At 35.6% G+C, this 18,943-nt stretch overlaps 1 protein-coding gene across 1 annotated transcript; it reads left to right on the top strand.

Moving 5' to 3' along the window:
* The first annotated feature begins 1,908 nt into the window (after positions 1-1,908).
* On the top strand, positions 1,909-18,689 carry LOC124395480 (von Willebrand factor A domain-containing protein 7-like). Its single transcript, XM_046863983.1, has 17 exons — positions 1,909-2,035; positions 2,376-2,442; positions 2,560-2,766; positions 3,489-3,761; positions 5,408-5,501; positions 6,417-6,530; positions 6,641-6,812; positions 7,886-8,055; positions 9,286-9,398; positions 11,397-11,513; positions 11,663-11,857; positions 12,443-12,575; positions 13,186-13,338; positions 13,490-13,576; positions 13,695-13,963; positions 14,344-14,637; positions 17,065-18,689. Exons 1-17 carry the CDS (start codon positions 1,914-1,916, stop codon positions 17,908-17,910), a joined length of 3,426 nt encoding a protein of 1,141 aa, XP_046719939.1. The 5' UTR covers positions 1,909-1,913; the 3' UTR covers positions 17,911-18,689.
* Positions 18,690-18,943: the final 254 nt, after the last annotated feature.

Here is an 18,943-nt window from a genome sequence, read left to right as displayed (position 1 = left end):
AAAATAAACAGCCAGGGATAAACATGTTTTCACTGAGTGAAAGTCCTGACATGGGACTTGTCACTCACCCTCTCGTCCCTGTTTTCTATGCAGACAGCTTGAAGCAATGGAACCCAGTGCTTAAACTGAAAACCAGAAGCATGTGAGGCCTGGGGATGTCCCTGCAGTATTTTATGTAGAACAGGATTGTAGAGATCCCACAGGACATGCCTATGGCCATGCCTGTGGGATGTGGAAATTCAGTGCGTATGGCAATGGACTTCTAAACAGAAGGTTGTGAGTTCAAAATCCCAGCACCTCCAAACTGTCACTGCAGAGCCCCTGAGCAAAACTTTTAATCCTTAACTACTCAGATAATTGTAAGACGCTTTGAATAAGGGCTTGTGCCAAAGTGATGACAAATATTCTGTAGCATCCCTAATGAGATAAGCAGAGAGTTTCACATTCTCATGCACACCTAATGTACCTGCAGGTGAGATTTGCACAAAGGCAAGATTTAAAAGTAAAGCACACGGTGTAATATTATTTCCTCGACCAGGATGCTGTTATACGTCTGTTCCTAAGCAGTGAAACCAGCTAGTTCAGTCCAAATATGTAGATCATTTCTGAGGTTACTAGTCTGCATGAAAATAAATGAACCCTGTACATTCTCATGATTATCTGAAGGCAAGAAGTGTTGAAAAGTGTTGATTATTTCTCAATTAATTAAGAAATCAGTTTCTTAATCAGAACCTACAAATATGCATCAAATACAAATATAAACTCATTAGGAGAGCTGTTAGCTCAGTGGTTAAGGCATAGAGTTACCGACTGGAAGGTTGGGAGTACCAGCCTCCCAACCTTCAGTATTGGCAAGCTGGCATTTTGGGGCCCTTAAGCAAGGCCCTTAATCCTCTTTGTCCCATGGGTGCTGTATTATGGCTGATGCACTGATCCCAGCTTCCTACATGACTTGAATATGTGAAGAAATATTTTCCCTGTGGGATCAATAAAGTATTCTAAATGAAATAAATAAATAGGATAACAATGCAATGGAAATTTCTAAGCAAATTAGATTATTTCAGTACAATTGTAGTGTGTGTATATATATATATATATATATATATATATATATATATATATATATATATATATATATATATTTTTTATTTTTTATTTTTTTTTTTTTTTTTTATTATTAATTTTTTTTTTTTGGCTTTGTGCACAGGGTTATTGTCATGCTAGAACAAATTTGGGTCTCCAACTTCAAGTGAAGGGAAAATGGAATGAAACCGCATCCAAATACATCCTATACAATTGTGTGCCTTCCACTTTGTGCTAACAATTTGAAGAACAACCACATATAACTAAATACAATCTATATCTAAAACAAAATTTACTTTTGTTTATATAGTGGCTTCAATCCAGTAAAGTGTGTAATTTATGAGTTATGTACTGTGTATATATATATATATATATATATATATATATATATATATATATATATATATATATATATATATATATATATATACAGTACATAACTCATAAATTACACACTTCACTTAATCTCTCTGTAAAGAATCTTTTTCATGCCACCACACATTTGTGTAAAAAATGTGATGTTTTCATGCCACAATGTTCAGCAACCTTACAGTTGCACTGCTACACTATATCTAAAGAGAGAGATGACCTTGATAAAAGGGACCGTATCGGCTTTGGAGTAAACAAAGAGTACAAAATATATGTTTAGGGGTCAATAGGAAAAATAAACATGGTGTGGGTATACAGGTGTTTGCTGCTAGTGTGTTTACTGGTTCCTGTTGTAGCATTATAGATGCACCTACAATACTGGCTTGTATTAATAATGATTTGGACATATGGAAACTAACATATTTTATACAGTGTTTAAATAGATATTTAATATGATGCAAATGTTAAAATCTCTGGAAGGTTGGGGGTTCAAGCCCCAGAAACCTGCCCCTGTTGGGCCCTCGAACAAGGCTTTTAACCCTCCGTGCTCCAGGGGTGTTATATCATGGCTGTCTCTGGGCAAGTATGTTATATTTACTTGTGGAGGTTTTTTTATATATAATTGTATGTATTATTTATTCCACATTTAATCAATGGCTAATTGAATTATTACACTTTGAGTTTGGAAAAAAAGTCATAATTTTACTATGTGATGCCTTTTTCTGTTTGAAACTAATATTGTGTTGAAATAATTAATAAAAAATTAATAGAATTAGTCCAAGGACAATATTACTATATGGTTATGGCACAATGTTAGTGTGTTAGAACAAGCTAGAGCATATTTCACTGGGATCATTTTTCAAAATGGGAGTGGCTTGAATATCCCTCTTTTCCACTTAACTCCAATGTATGGTCAATATCAGGAGAAAGTGGTTTTCACTTCTACAGAGCGTAAGTCCATTGCAGTCATCTAAAGAACAAATCTTTAAGGTAGGATTTACAATAAAATCTACAATCTTACAATAAAAAAAACAGCAATAGAAAGATGTTATATTTATAGTCAATGTTATTCTATGCCATTTACGCTATTTTGTTTTCTCGGGACAGTTAAAGATGGTAACCACAAATCTGCTTAACAAGACACTGGTCTGTCTATATTTTTCGATGATACTCATGACAAGTCAGACTCTGTGCTTTATGTCTTCGTGGTGTCAATCCAAGACACACCAGGACATAACCCGTGATGCGGTTTTACTAACAACAGCTGATGTCTGCAGATCACGAGCACTTCAGGAGGGACGGAATTTGATTCTGGTAAACTAAAGCTGTTTATATACATTATATGGACAAATGTTTGTGGACACCTGCCCATTAGATTTGCATATGCTTTTTGAACATCCCATTCCACATTTGCCGTTATAAAAACCTCCACTTTTATGGAAAGATTTTTTATGGAAAGAGTTTTGGATTGTGCTTGTGGAAATCTATAAAAGAGTTTTGTATTGTGCTTGTGGAAATCTATGCTTATTCAGCCACAAGGGTTTTAGCACAGATGTAGGGGGTAGAGGACGGGTTGTAGTCATCATTACAATTCCTCCCTAAGGTGTTCAACAGGGTTAACATCAGAGCTTTATGGCAGGAAAAATCTTTCACTCTAACCACGGTAAAGCATATTTTCATAGAGCTGGCTTTGTGCACAGGTGCATTGTCAAGCTAGAACAGGTTTAGGTCTCCGAGTTCAAGTGAAGGGAAAATTTAATTCTACTGCAATTCAAGTCAAGTTTATTTCTATAGCACTTTTTACAATGGACATTGTCCCAAAGCAGCTTTACAGTATTTAAGAATTAAGGTGAATAATGTGTATTTATCAATAATGAGGCAAGGAAAAACTCTAAAAAATATCACATATACCTGGAAAAGTCAGGCATCTCAGTACTTTTGTCCATAAAGTATATTTTGTAATATAAAGCTTTTTGAAAAGAAAAAAAAGAAGTATATTTTTATATTAGATTGTCTTGTACCTTTTCCTATTGCAGCCAGAGCCATTGACAGTAAAGTCAGTAGCAAAAGCTTGTTCCTCTTCTGATTCTGCTAAAGAGTTTCAAAGCAGCATTAATGAGATAAATCATCACAATGCCTGGGTCGACTTTTGGCATTTTTTCAGCGCCCATTACCATTTCGAAAACGAGGAGTTCATGTCTGGACGGCAACTTATTACCGAAGGAGTATTTGCTGTCAAATACAGTGTCAAGCAGAAGAACTATCAAGCTGCCAGAGAGGCACTTGGTAAAGTCCTACACACTTTGCAGGTATGAAACCATTGTATTGTAGAATAATGAGGTAACTAATAATTAAGTTTAAGATATATAAAGTTTTTCTAAATAAATTAGACATTATGTTGCATTGCACAGTAGCAAGAGGTGTATAAAGCTATAAAATGTAAACCACAGGCCTCATTACTGTGTAGGTTTTCCTTGTACCACCAAAACATCTCGTTAAGGTCTGGATTCAAAAAGACAATTGAAGGTGTGCAATGGGGTCAGGCACCAAAATACAAGAGCATCAGGTTCTTTAAGGTTTTTAAGTTTTGAGTTTTGGCTTCCAGAGATTGGGCTTATTTGTCTAGTACATCTCAAAGATGCTTGATCAGATTTTGTAGTCCAAGTCAACACCATTAACTTTTTGGGGACCAAAAATTCCCAACAGGACCCAAAATTCCCCAGCAGAACATTGATCAGAGTATCGCACTGCCAAATGTACTTTACTTTGCTTAACTCATAGTGCAGTATGGTAACAATTATTACCACAATAAGCAACATACAGTACAGACCAAATGTTTGTCCAAACTTTTGGTCTGTACTGTATATATATTATATATACAGTACAGACCAAAAGTTTATATATATTATATATACAGTACAGACCAAAGGTTTATATATATTATACACACAGTACAGACCAAAAGTTTATATATATTATATATACAGTACAGACCAAAAGTTTATATATATTATATATACAGTACAGACCAAAAGTTTGGACACACCTGCTCATTCAAAGAGTTTTCTTTATTTTCATGACTATGAAATTGTAGAGTCACACTGAAGGCATCAAAACTATGAATTAACACATGTGGAATTATATACATAACAAAAAAGTGAACTGAAAATATGTCATATTGTAGGTTCTTCAAAGTAGTCATCAAGAGAATGCCAAGAGTGTGCAAAGCAGTAATCTAAGCAAAAGGTTGCTACTTTGAAGAACCTACAATATGACATATTTTCAGTTGTTTCACACTTTTTTTGTTATGTATATAATTCCATATATCATTCCACATGTGTTTTGATGCCTTCAGTGTGAATCTACAATTTTCATAGTTATGAAAATAAAGAAAACTCTTTGAATGAGAAGGTGTGTCCAAACTTTTGGTCTGTACTGTATATTCACTCATATATTTACCATCTACATGATTAAAACATGACTATTAAACCAGGCCACCTTCTTCCATCACTCCATCGTCGAGGTCTGATGTTGTAGGTGCTTCAGGTGATATTCAACAAGCTATGATGGATTATGTGTTCTGACACATTTTTATTACAATCGTCTTTCGTTATTTCAGCAGTTGATGCTACAGTAGATCTTCTGTAGGGTTAAGCTAAATAGTCTAGCCTATCATATATCATTGCATCAGCTTTAGGGATCCATGGACAAGGTCAAAGTAACTCAGATCCTTACACTTGACTATTTCTCCTGCTTCCAACATGTGAAATTAGAGAACTGATTGTTCTTAATTGTTCTTGATAGCAACCATTACAATGAGAATATTCATTGTTATTTATTTCACCTGTCAGTAGTTTTAATATTTTGGGTGATCAGTTAAAATCCTGAGTATTCCAATTTAAAACGTTGGGAAGTTGTGTTAAAAGTCTGATGTTGCTTTGTGTCTTTCTCTAAGGATTTCTACAGTAATAGCAACTGGATTGAACTGGGAAATACAGAACCTTATTCCAACTTGATTAAACCAGACACCCCAATCAGAAACATAGCAGGTAAATGTGGGTATGTGGGTATTTTTGTGCTGGTGTGTTTACCTGTTTTGCCTCTTTTATCACACAGAACTTTTAGTTTCAGTATCCTGCAAAGATAATAACAATGTTCCTAGAGCAACACCCTAAAGAAACCCTAGTGAAAATAATTTGCTGAAACATCTGACATGTACTAGGAATGAATAGTAGAAAGTAAAAAATAGTTCATATTGTATTGTGTTGCATTGATATTTACATCAGGCTGTTGCCCTGATATCCCTAATCCCTGACTGTGTAGCTAGCATGTAGCTATCAAATGGAAAACCAAATATCACTATAGCAGCTGTTTACATATATATAAAACTTTCCATCTAACAACGAAGATTCTACAACTTTGACCAGCTCAGCTTTTGTTGTGGAAGCTGATAATTTGTCAGACCAAGCTGGATTTTTCAGCAGAGCATATTCAAATAAACACTGGTCAGTCAACCCTTCTTAGTAACCCTGTTGTTTGTAAATCTTGAGATGTGACGAATGGAAAAACGAACAGATTCGCTGCATCAGTGCACACTGCCAGCAATAATCTATGACAAGAGAGGGATATGTAATATATTACATATTCTTCAAAGATATGTAATAACCTAACATTTTTTTATGACCATTATCTATTTATTAAAGCTTGTTCTAAGATTTTATAATTTAAAATGTATTTATTTATTTAATTTATTTAATTACAACAAATGGAAACACTTGTTTACTGTGAAATACTGTTCAGTGTGTTCATTGCAGGACAATGTTTTCTGAATACTGAAATACTGAAATGTATTCAAGCGTACACCATGGCAAATGCAACTTCATTACAGAATACATACCAGATCATAAAGGTGAAACAGAGAAATTGTATTTCATCCAGCATATATTTCTTATCTATTTTGACAGATTCAGAAACTTGCAGGAGTTGTTACGGTGATGCCTGTGCAGGAGGAATCCTGGAGGAGATCATTGCAAAGCAAAAACTAACCTCAGGATACTTCGACTGGTCCAAACCAAAGGGTAAAGATGTGAGATTTTTATTTACAGCTACACTATAAATTAAGAAATTTTATATTTTATGCTCCACAATTCCAGTTATTTATATTTTCGCATTTTTATTTCATCTTAAGGAAAGTGCAGTCATGGAGGATTACTTAAGTGGGAGCAAGGTGGCATAAATAAAGATACCGTCAACTCCAGTCACGGTTATCTACATTATACAGCAGCATCGGTCGCCACTAAAGCTACCAGAGAACTACTGCAGGATATTAGAGCGGCAGTTGGAGATTCTGAGTTTCTTAGGTATTAATTCAGTTCATTTCAGTTCAATTTCTATAATGCATTTACCAAATGACATTGTCACATACAGGTTTACAGAATAAAATAGAATGCATACCTTTTATCATCATAAATTAGTCCCTATTAGTTTATCCCTAATGTGCGAGCCATAGGCGACAGCACCAAGGAAAAATTCCCTGACATGGTTTAACAGCTTTAAAAGAGCCGTTCTTTGTCACACATACATTACAGCACAGTGAAAACATTTCTTTGCATATTTCAGCTTTAAGGAAGCTGGGATTAGAACGCAGGGTCAGCCATGATACAGCACCCATCGAGCAGAAAGGGTTAAGAGTCTTGCTAATGGGCCCAACAATTGGTGGTGCTGGGTCTTGAATCAGAACCTTCTGATCAACCAGAGCCGTAAACACTGAGCTGCCACCTCATGCTTTAGATTACCATATAAAATATAATTTTAGAACTAAGATTAAAATATAAATTAAATGTATAAATCAAATAAAAGAACAGTTACATACATGCTATTTAGGTAACTTGTTCACTTTAGGTTACACCAAGGTGTTACATCAGACAAGATAAATTAACTAAAAGAACACAGGACTACAGAACTATAAACTAACAACACAAAGTGCACATGTGCAACATTTAATGCAAAAAATAAAAAGACAACATGAGACAAAGAGACAGTAGACACAGTACCTGTCTAAAACAGTAATAGATTGACACTGTAGCACCGATTAGTACTGTACAGAAGGTTGTGCATGTGGATTGTTCATATAAAAAAAAAAAAGTATGGCTTGCCCATGCTTTATTTTTCCCCTTTCAACTTCTGAATGTCATCTACTCTATGAAATGACAGCTATTAACATTTGTTCTAATGGCTGCTTTGGATGTCTCACAGAACAGTGTAACAACCTTTTAAGGAAAGCGTTATCTATTCTCTTCTACATACATGAGCTCATAGAAACTCAGTCATATTTATGGAAGTTATTTTCCAGCTTCCTCTTTAGCTCTTTAGACTCTTTATCTGCTCTGTAGTACGTTATATGCATCACATCGTTTGCTTTTTCATCTATCAGACTGATGGGACTCCGCCGATCTTCAGTGCTGTGTTTTGTTATTGACACCACCAGCACCATGTCTTATGACATTGCAGAGATCCGAAGAGTTACTTCATCCATCATTGACAGTAAAACAGGCACAGCAGCTCAATCTATAGAATACATCCTTGTGCCATTTAATGACATCAGTAAGTCTGGAATGTTATGGAACATATTTATTGTATATAGTGTTATATATTGGTACTATACAGTATGTTGTACTGTATGTGTTTGTATACGGGGGCAAGATTTTGTTGCAATATTAGCAAGTTGTAGATAATAAAATGCATTCTTTGTACTCCAGGCTGGCAAGAGTAACTCAAATTCACATCGAACCACCTTGCTGTTAATGACAGGTAGTCCCCGACTTATGATGACATGTTACGATGACCACATAGTAACTTGAAAATATCATAAGTCGAGATAAAGCTTAGCCATGGAGTCTTAAACAATGGTAATCAGGATGGAGTTGTATATTATAATTTGTTAACAATTTGACAAATTACAGCATACAACCCAAAACTGATTACCATTGTTTAAGACATGGTTTAAATAGTTTAGCAAAACTGAGCAATATATATTACTTTACTGTATTAACTATATAGTATGCATGTATGTTGCAGCGGGCATGGACGAGAGCTGGTTCACGTGTTGGGCAGAGCATACACTGCTACGTTTGCCTGCTGTGCGAAACCTAAGATATTTTTTACGATTTTGTTGTATCTCTATCGTCATTGTAAAAACCAAACAAATCGTAAGTCGGACCATCATAACTCGGGGACCTTTTGAATTTTCCCACAACACTAGTTGGGTCCAGTTATTACAAACAATTTTTTAAAATTGAAAATATCTTTAATATAGTCCAATTTATCAACTAAATATTAGACTAATTTCTCTTTTTCACATTGCAACTATGTTGGGAGGTGGTAGCTTAGTGGTTAAGGCATTGGACTTTGGCTCAGATGGTCATGAGTTCACATTCTAGCCACACAAAGCTGCCTCTGCCGGGCCCCTGAGCAAAGCCCTTAAACCCATAGCTTTGCAGTTATATGAATGAGATAAATGTAAATTACTCTGGATTAGGGCATCTGTCAAATGCTGTAAGTATATAACACTCATGTTTACCTAAAAAAAGGTTGCCAACTTTAGATGCTATTTTTTTCAAGAAATATGCAGAGGAATCTGGTAATAGAAAATGAAATATAAAATGATCATACTATGATAATTGTATGGCCCTGTGTCTTTCCATTGCCAACCAGGAATGAATAATAATATGAAGCTATGGCATTGAGTAAATATTAAGATCTTATGATACAATTGATTGAACAAATAACAAACAGGCATTGAATAATTTTTTTTTTTTTTGCACATTCTTTTAGATTATGGCCCACTTACAAGAACAACTGATGCTAATGTGTTTAAACAGAAACTCAGTGCAATTACAGCTGATGGTGGAGCAGGTGCTTTTAAAATGTCTCTTTCAGCACTCCAGGTTAGAATTATACATTCAATTATGATTCCTTGATTTATTTTGTGTTTGTGTTCGGGGCAATTAAAAAGAGATGTGTTGTGCTTTGTCGAGTCATGTTTAACACATCTTATACTACAGCAACATAGTCACTATAGACACTTGTTTTCTCCACAACCCCTGTTTTTTCCTCTTTCTTAAAATTAATAATACAAAAAGTACATGTATTGTTACTAATGAATCACACAAAGTCCTCTGTTCTTGAGAAATCTCTGAAGACTTTCTGAATATTACAAAGAGCTAATACATGACACTACTTACATAACTGTAGAATAAACATCTATAACCTAATCATACATTTTGAATAGGTTTTTTTTATAGTTGATTATCTGTTTAAATCTTTTTTTTTTAAGTTGACCTTTAAAAAAATGTACATTCTCTGTGAGATATATTATCCTTTTGTATTCTATTCTTTTGATCTTAAATAAAACACTCAGACTATGTTTGAGTTCCAAACACTAATTGGAAGGCTGTTCCATAACTGTGGGGTTTTATAAGTAAAAGACCTGCTGTAGTCTTCATTATTTGAGGTACCAACAAATAGCCTGCACCTTTTGATCTAAGTAGGAGTGTGAACCTGAAGCTTATCTATGCACTTACTCGAACACCCAGACAGTAAAGCATTACAGTAGTCTAATCTAGATGTAACAAAAGCGTAAACTAGTTTTTCTGCATACTGTGACGACATCAGATTTCTAGCAATATTTCTAAGGTGAAAGAAGGTGATCATGGTAATATTATTTACATGAGCCTCAAAGGAAAGACCAGGGTCAATAATCACACCAAGGTCTTTGACTGCTGTACACACTGAGACAAAAACACCGTCCAGAGATGCAACGTAATTGGAAAGTTTACTGATCCTAGTAAAAGTACCTCTGTCTTATCTGAGTTGAGCAGAAGGAAGTTTTCAAGCATCCAGTGTCTAATGTCCTTTACACACTCCTCAGCATTTTTAAGCTGATATTTCATCAGGGCTTTGCTAAAATATACAACTGTGTACCATCAGTATATCAATAGAAGTTAATACCATTTTTAAGTATAATTTCACCCAGAGGGCAGCATATATAAAAAGAAAAGCAGTGGGCCTAAGACAGATCCTTGTGGAACACCAAACTTTACCTCAAAGATTGTGGAGAACTCACTATTTACATCAACAAACTGATAACAATCAGTCAAATAAGACCTAAACCCAGAAGGATATTATGATCAATGTTGTCAAAAGCTGCTCTAAGGCCGAGCAAAACAAGTAAGGAGACACAACCCTGATCAGAGGCTAATAACAGGTCATTTACCACTTTAACCAGTGCTGTTTCTGGGCTAAATTCTGACGTATACATTTTAAAAATGTAGGTGTGAGCAGTACTGCTATGATACAACCTTTTCTAAAATATGGGCGATAAAGGGGGTTTAATATTGGAATATAGTTAGACAGCTGACATGGGTCATGGTCAGGTTTCTTAAGTAGGGGGTTGATAACAGCCAGTTGGAAAGATTTAGGTACATAACCAGTGCTAATTGAACAGTTTATTATTTTACGAACAGGTTCAATTACTTGTGGAATTATCTGTTTGAAGAAACTTGTAGGCAAGGGATCGAGAATACAAGTTGATTTTAATGAGGAAATAATTAAATTAAGTCTTTTTTTGAATAGGGTAAAACACTTTGTAATCAATTGTCTGTTATAATTACATTGCTGTCTACATGGTTATTTTATTTGTGTTATACTTTATTATTTACAAAGTCCATGAAATCACTACTATCTATTGATGGATGGCATGTTAGTGCAGTGCTTATCACTTGCAGTGTAAAGTAATATAAGTACCATTGTGTAGTCGTTTATTGCCATTTACTGCATTCATAGAAATAATGACGTTGTTTCATTGTCCTGACAAGAAACATCCACGAATGCAGCACATACATACAACAATCGTATCGTACGACTGTATATATTTTTTGTTCCAGCTGGCCCTTACTGGATCTCCACCACAGACTGAAATATATGTCTTCACTGATGCTGATGCAAAAGACAAAGGGTTGACAAGCACTGTACGAGCACTGATTGAGAGAACAAAGTCTAAAGTGAGTACATGCATATATATATATATATATATATATATATATATATATATATATATATATATATATATATATATTGTTATTTAGAAATTTTCTAATAAATGGCTTATTGTGGATAAAAACACTCATATGTCTACCTCCCCAATTTGAAGGTGACCTTCATGCTAACTACTACTAGGCATTGCAGAAGCAGTGGGAAACCTGTAGATGGCCACCATCATTTCTCCACTCAAACTTCTCTTTATCACAACCTGGCTCAGGCCTCTGGAGGCTTGGCTATTGAGGTCACCAAAAGAACACTGGCCCAAGTTACTGACATTATTGCAGTTACTTCTGGATCTAAACTGGTAAATGACAGATATGCTAGTAGCATCATGCTAACTCATCCAGCTCAATTTCAGTTGTATTGTAAACATCTCTTGGAATGGTATACTCAGGTTTATGGTATGTTTCTGGTTTATACCTTATACCAAGTGTTATAGAGATGCAGATCCACTGCATCCATAAAAAGAGTAAAGCAGTCAAAAAATTAAATTAATTAAATACATTTTGTTAGCCTTTATTTGTCTTAGCCGAAAGAATTGCCTGGCCACTGTTCATCTTGTCTTCACTCTCTCTACTAGTTGTGTCTGGACATCTAATAATTGATTTAATGCCAAGATCAACTGATTAAATAGGTGAAGTCAGGAGGAAAAACTGTGTTTTTATAGATTTAACATATCTGAACATACTGTAAATTTTACATCCTGAAATGATATTTGACCAGAAATGAAATAAGTTCCCTCCTTGCTGTTGCTTAGGTTCTTATTTCTGTATTTTTAGCATTGCAAGAATGTACGCAGTGCTGTGCTTTTTAATTTTTGTACTAAATTCATTAATATTTGCATTGCATCTTAAGTTTTTGTGTAACACTCACTTTTCTGCTTCTTCAGGTCACCTTATTCCAGGCTACAAGAAAGACAGGAAAAGCTGAAAAATTCTCAGTGTTTGTGGATTCTTCTGTGCAAAACCTGACAATTTACATCACAGGCAACTCTCCAGTTTACACCATTACTAGTCCCACAGGTGTGTAGATCAGGAAAAATAAGCAGATAAGTGCTCACTCTTAAACAACCAAACACTCCGAATATGTGGGAACTTAAGACACTTGAAAAGTATTAATTCAAGGTACATTTAGAACAGATAAAAATGTCCAATGATTGCGGTTATGACAATTATTATGACAATTATGCGATTAATCACAATAAAATATTTTTATATTTTAATTAATTGACAGCCTAGATAGATAGATAGATAGATAGATAGATAGATAGATAGATAGATAGATAGATAGATAGATAGATAGATAGATAGATAGATAGATAGATAGATATATGTATAGATGTATCTGATCCTACCATCCCCAGTACTCCCAAGAAGAGCTTCAGGGTGCTGCATTTAAACTCTAGGCTTCACCTCTTCTGATCGGGTTCTTGTTCTTGATCGGTCCCTTTTCAAGAGACTATTTAATTATGATTGACAGGGAACTCTACCTATAGTAAGACAGCAGAGAGCCAGACACAGCAAAGCAAAACACAGGTTTAAAACAGAAGAAAGAAACACATACAAAACACTGGCATGTTGCACTCATACAATTTAGTTTATGCTATAATAAACTTTCTATTCTCTAACCCAGGAGTCTCACAGAAGAGCACTGAACTGAGCGGCATGCTGGGGTTCATTCAGAAAGTTGGAAACTTTCATACAGTGAAACCGAATATCACAGAGCAGACTGGACTGTGGCTTTTTAGAATCAGCTCAATGCAGTCCTATACCATCAGAGTTGTTGGTAAAATAATCTCTACGTTCGGATCTTTTATGTCAAATGTAAAAAAAAAAAAGAAAGAACAAAAGAAAAAAGATCCTACAAAATGTTTGTAGTTATGTTCAAATATTGACAGCCAATTTTTTATGTATTTATTTATTTATTTAATATCCAGGTCAAAGTGAGGTTGACTTTATGTTTGACTTTGTAGTCAAACAGCTAAATCCAGGCTATGCTTTGTTAAACAGCCGACCTGCGACTAGTAAGTAAACTGCCTTCCATAATTATAATAATAATAATAATAATAATAATAATAATAATAATAATAATAATTTTTGATCTACTTTAATGTTCCTACTCTATTCTTTCCTTTCGTTCAGACAACAGTGCCGCCCTACTGGTGACCATGGTTGGTGCAGACAGTTTGAAGCTGACAAAGGTGTCTCTTGTTCCATCTGCAAGTTCAATATCTTTAAGTGGGACACCAGAAGAGGTATCTAGTGGGCAGTACCTGGTGATCTTCAACAGCATCCCAGAACAAGAGTTTACTGTGCGTGTAGATGGACAGCTTGACTCTGGGAGATCTTTAGGCAACACCTTTCAGAGACAGACACCAACTCGGTTCCAAACATCAACTGTGACCATTACGGTATGTTTTCATTTGAATCAATTGAAAATGTGCATAAGAAGAAGAAGAAGAAGAAGAAGAAGAAGAAGAAGAAGAAGAAGAAGAAGAAGAAAAAGAAGAATTTATTTTTTTATTCAAATGAATATTTAAATGAATCTATTAATATCTAAATTTTCTACAAATTCAATCTTCACAAGCATCACAAAAAATGTATCATTTTCTCAATTCTGAATATATATCATGTACTTATCCTCAGGCTCAATGTTTTTAATGCATTAATTCCAAGCACATACATCTATTAAGCACATCACTTTTTGGTTCACATTATTCTCATGAAAACTGTTTTTCTTTTTCTATATTCCATTCAAGAGTGAAATTTCCTTTCTTTTGAATTCCTCTAGACCCAGCCTGTTGGAACAATGGAACCTGGAACACCATTCACTTTGCTTTACACAGTCACAACCAAAGGTTCTGGAGGAAGATTTAATATCAGAGTCAGCAACAATCGCAGTTTTGTGGCTCTTTATAAGACGTCCATTACTCTAGTCGGTGGGCGCAGTGTGGATGACATAGTAACTTTGTTCGCTCCTGAAAACACTTCCTCTGGAACTGATGTAACAGTGACGATCCAAGCTGAAGCAGTGGATGGAATCGACTACAACTACGTCTCGCTGCGTCTTATTGTCTTAGCTCCGGTAATTATCTACATCACATTCACTATTCCAGTGAGATTTTTACTAACAAAGCTTAAATTTACTATAAATACTACTTCATATAATTCCATCATGGCTCCCTATGACTGCTAATCTGATTATCTACTGTATTTTCTGTCATGGTCCGATATTATAACAACAACAAAAAAAATGCTTCACACCAACTTGCATGTACAATATATAAACAGGGGTATAGGGGCACCTGACCTGTGCAAGCCATATGAGATTCTTCACCAAACTGTTACCACAGAGTTGGAGACACATTCATATAGGATGTTTTTTTGAACTAGGAGACCCAAGCCCTTTCCAGCATAAAGCCAGCTTCATAAGCTTTACATGGGTTGGAGTGAAAGATCTTGAGTGGCCTGTGATAGAGATTTGACCTCAACCCTATTGAACTTCTGGATGAATTGGAATGCCAACTGCTCTCCAGGCTTCCTCACCCTTCCCTCATCAGTACCTGAATAATCACAAATCTCCACGAGCACACTACAAAATCTAGTGAAACATCTTCCCAGAAGAGTGGTTCTTATAATACAAAAAGGGAGTACACATGGAACGCTTTAAAAAGCACATATCAATTTTATGGCCAGGTGTCCACAAGCTTTTGTCCATGTATTTGACAAAAAGGTCCAAAATGGTCCATCTGCCAGTATGTATATAAAACATAGGTGAAATTTCCTCACACATTGAATCCCTCACTTGAATCACGTTGCTGTTATGTACAGCAGAGGTGGGAAGTAACGAAGTACAAATACTTCGTTACTGTACTTAAGTAGATTTTTCTGGTATCAGTATTTATTTACAACTTATCACTTTCAATCACTACAATTTTACATTTTTCAAACAGACTCGTTACTTGTTTTTTAGTCTATTTGGTGAAATGTCAAAATGTTTTTCTTCTCGCTGTGCACCGTTTTTAGCCCATAAACCCGTTTGCTGTCATTGCACTGCTTTTTCAATCCACCACTAGTGTATCATTTCCTGGCTCTCACACACCCCAGATGTAGACTAGTTTACAAAGCAAACAGTCAGCAGGCAGAAAGCAACAAGAAGTAAAGCTAACGTGGATGAGACAGAGGGAGTCAGTGATGTAAACAAGACTGAGAACAGACACATTTCTGATCACCTGATCATCACCATCATCTTTTCTCTGCTTGTGTTCTATATGGTGGATGTTCATACATTCATTAGTTAACAAAATTTGGAATTCGTTATGTATTAATATATTAATTATGGCTGTCAAAATTAACATGTTAATAATGCATTAACACAAATACATTTTAACAGCATGACCTGCGTGACCATTTTTATTAAAAATATAAATAAATACACATAAAAGAGGCGAAATTAAAATCTTTACTTAGAAAAAAAAAAAACACTTCACAGAAATATAATTTTTAATAAGTAAACATTTGTTTTACTGATGCAACAAGTCTCAAATCAGCACCAAAATCCGCCATGATGCACACAATTTACCCTGTGGGGTCGACAAACGCGCAGGCGTATTTTGTGAAATTATTTTACATTTTTGCTTTTTAAAATAAAGAAAACAGACAGGGGGCGCTTCCTGCGTTCTCTGTCATCTCTCTTTACAGACATAAAAAAACATCCTAAATCTCAATGAATACTTACCTCACAGATATAACAAATATATGTATAGAAAGCTCAATAAACAAATAAAATCAACAAATATTATCTGATTATGTAATCGGTATAAAAGTTAGAAGAGGTACAGTTTCTCCGGCATCACCTCATTAACCGTCCGTGTGGAAACATAGCAAAGGTTCACTTTGGTGTCCTGATGATTTATGTATTTTAAAACATCATAATTACTTTAAAACCTTTACAGGAATATTTTGTCCTCATGCTCTATGTTGAGTTTGGAGTCACTAATAATGAACATACATTCACGATTAAATATTTTAAACGATTGATGGGGCTAATATTAATATGATGTGAGGTCCAGTTACCAGTGTGACACTAAAACAGGTAGAAGTAATGGCTACTTTTTACTTAAGTACATGTTAAAGCCCAAACTTCTTTACCTTAACTTGAGTAAAAAAGTATAACCAGTACTTCAACTCTTACCAGGAGGATGTACTTTGCCATCTCTGATGTACAGTATGTGCCAAAAACATTCTTATCAGTTCAATTAATAGTATTAATAATATGCTGGCTGTCAAAACATCATAGTTAATCTTGTACTAGATTTAATCAACTAAATTTGTATTTCTTTTCCTCTTGATTTAAATGCTAGATTCCAGGTGGAGATGCATTTCTGTTCAGAAAAACCTCTAATCAACATTTTATTAGGCTTTTACGGGCCACTAAAGATCATAGTTAATACAGACAAGTCATTAGAGTCTACACAGACAATGAACTGTTTTTATTTTTGCTTTTTACAAGGTGGCAGATTTTACTCCTCCAGTTTGTGAGGCGGTTAGCTTGAATGCTAACTGTTCAGGCAACTGTAGCCTCTCCACATGGTACCTCACTGCCAACGTGACTGATGGAAGTGGATCAGGTGTTGAGAATGTGAGAGTCCTCTATGGAAATGGCAACCTCAGCACCACCACTGTGCTCAACAACACAGGTGTGAATGTCACTATGGTCATCTACAGCTCCTCCTGCTGTTCCACAGACCTGGAACTGGTTGCTGTGGATGCAGAGGGAAATGTTGCTACCTGCTATAAATTTGTAAAAGATACAACTTCGAGCACCAGCACTGGATCGCCTGGAACAGTGACCAACAACACCATTATCACCACAATTGCAGCATCTATGACTGCTCCCACTGGCACTACAGCATCCACAGACCATCCCATCACCCAAACTGGCATATCCACAGCTTATCCCACTATTCAAACCAGTATATCCACAGCTCTTCCAACCAGTGAGACCAGCTTATCCACCAACAAGACCAACTCAAAATCCACAACTCTTCCAACCTCTGAGAACAACACAAAATCCACAGCTCCTCCAACCACCAAGACCCACACATCTACATATTATCCATCCACCGAGACCAACCCAACATCCACATCTTATACAACCACCGAGACCAACACATCCACATCTTATTCCACCACCAAGACCAACACATCCACACCTTATTCTACTACTAAGATCAACACAACATCCACAGATCATCCCACCATCCAAACCAGCTCTAATGGTGCAGAATGTTGCCTGTTTCTGCCCTTTCTTTGGTTAAATATCGGAATCTTTCTATACCAATTCATTCGGATCTAAACAAAAATGTATCCAATTTAGTTTAGTACTGCTTTTATTAAGAATGATTAGTGAATGTAAATAACTAATAACCAACCATTGATCAGCTTTATTCTTCTCTCATTATAAATCTAGTATCTGTGAAAAAAATTCATAAGGTGAACTCTGAGGGTATGTTTGATTAGAGAATCCCCTTGATTTATGACATTAAGCTACAAATGTTAGTTTTTGCATACAACCTAGAAACTATATTGTGTAACCCACAGGAAAACCTCAATGATCAAGATATTGTCTTGGAATTGTGACTTTTCTGTGTCTTATTAAAATGCAAAAAAGAAAGAAAAGCTGGTATTACCATTAATAGCACTGTGAACAGACCCAGGGTCAATACTGTCCCGGTTCCTGCATGTGGAGGTCCTTTACTAAAGATCATGAGTAACCAAACTTACATGAAATATTATTTTCATATACAGTAATACCTCGGAACTCATCGGCTGTGAAACTCGTCAAATTCGGTACTCGTCACATTATGACGCCTGAATGTTTCGGCACTCGTCCCATGCTCAGAACTCGATACTGATTCTCTCGGACCTCAGAATCAGAAATAGCTTTATTACCAAGTATGCTTACACACACAAGGAATTTCACTTGGCTACAGGAGCTTCCAGTGCAGAAGTACAGACATAGTGTAACAATAGTAATCGCGGTGGTTACGTTTCAAAACTGCGCTAAACTGAAACAACAAAGCGGCTAATTTATGGATTTTTCCTGGGTTTTTCCTGGTTTCACAAACTTCAAACCAAAAAACTGAGCCCCATAACATTAGACCAATGAAATTGCTGAACGGGTTCAGGTGAACCAATGAAACTCTTTATATTAAATCAGATGCGCTCCCACTGAATCGGGCCGCACCACATCATAAATATGGATGAGGTTCCTCTGATGTTTGACCTGCCGCTCACTCGGACTGTCTACAGGAAATGCGAATCATTCATCACGCTGAAAAAACACTTCACCTGTGTTCTGAGCTGCACGGCATCGGGAGAAAAGCTTC

Source organism: Silurus meridionalis, chromosome 2 (genome assembly GCF_014805685.1).
Source record: "Silurus meridionalis isolate SWU-2019-XX chromosome 2, ASM1480568v1, whole genome shotgun sequence".
NCBI lineage: Eukaryota > Metazoa > Chordata > Actinopteri > Siluriformes > Siluridae > Silurus > Silurus meridionalis.
Note: the sequence above shows the minus strand (reverse complement) of the source record. Positions and strands in the feature narration are given on the sequence as shown.

Bases quoted from the DNA above. Each gene is read 5' to 3' on its own strand.
- LOC124395480 (XM_046863983.1), top strand. From the start codon at position 1,914: ATGTTAAAATCTCTGGAAGGTTGGGGGTTCAAGCCCCAGAAACCTGCC. The intron at 6,531-6,640 runs GTAAAGATGTGA...TTTCATCTTAAG, and splicing joins CGACTGGTCCAAACCAAAGG to GAAAGTGCAGTCATGGAGGA. The intron at 13,964-14,343 runs GTATGTTTTCAT...GAATTCCTCTAG, and splicing joins CATCAACTGTGACCATTACG to ACCCAGCCTGTTGGAACAAT.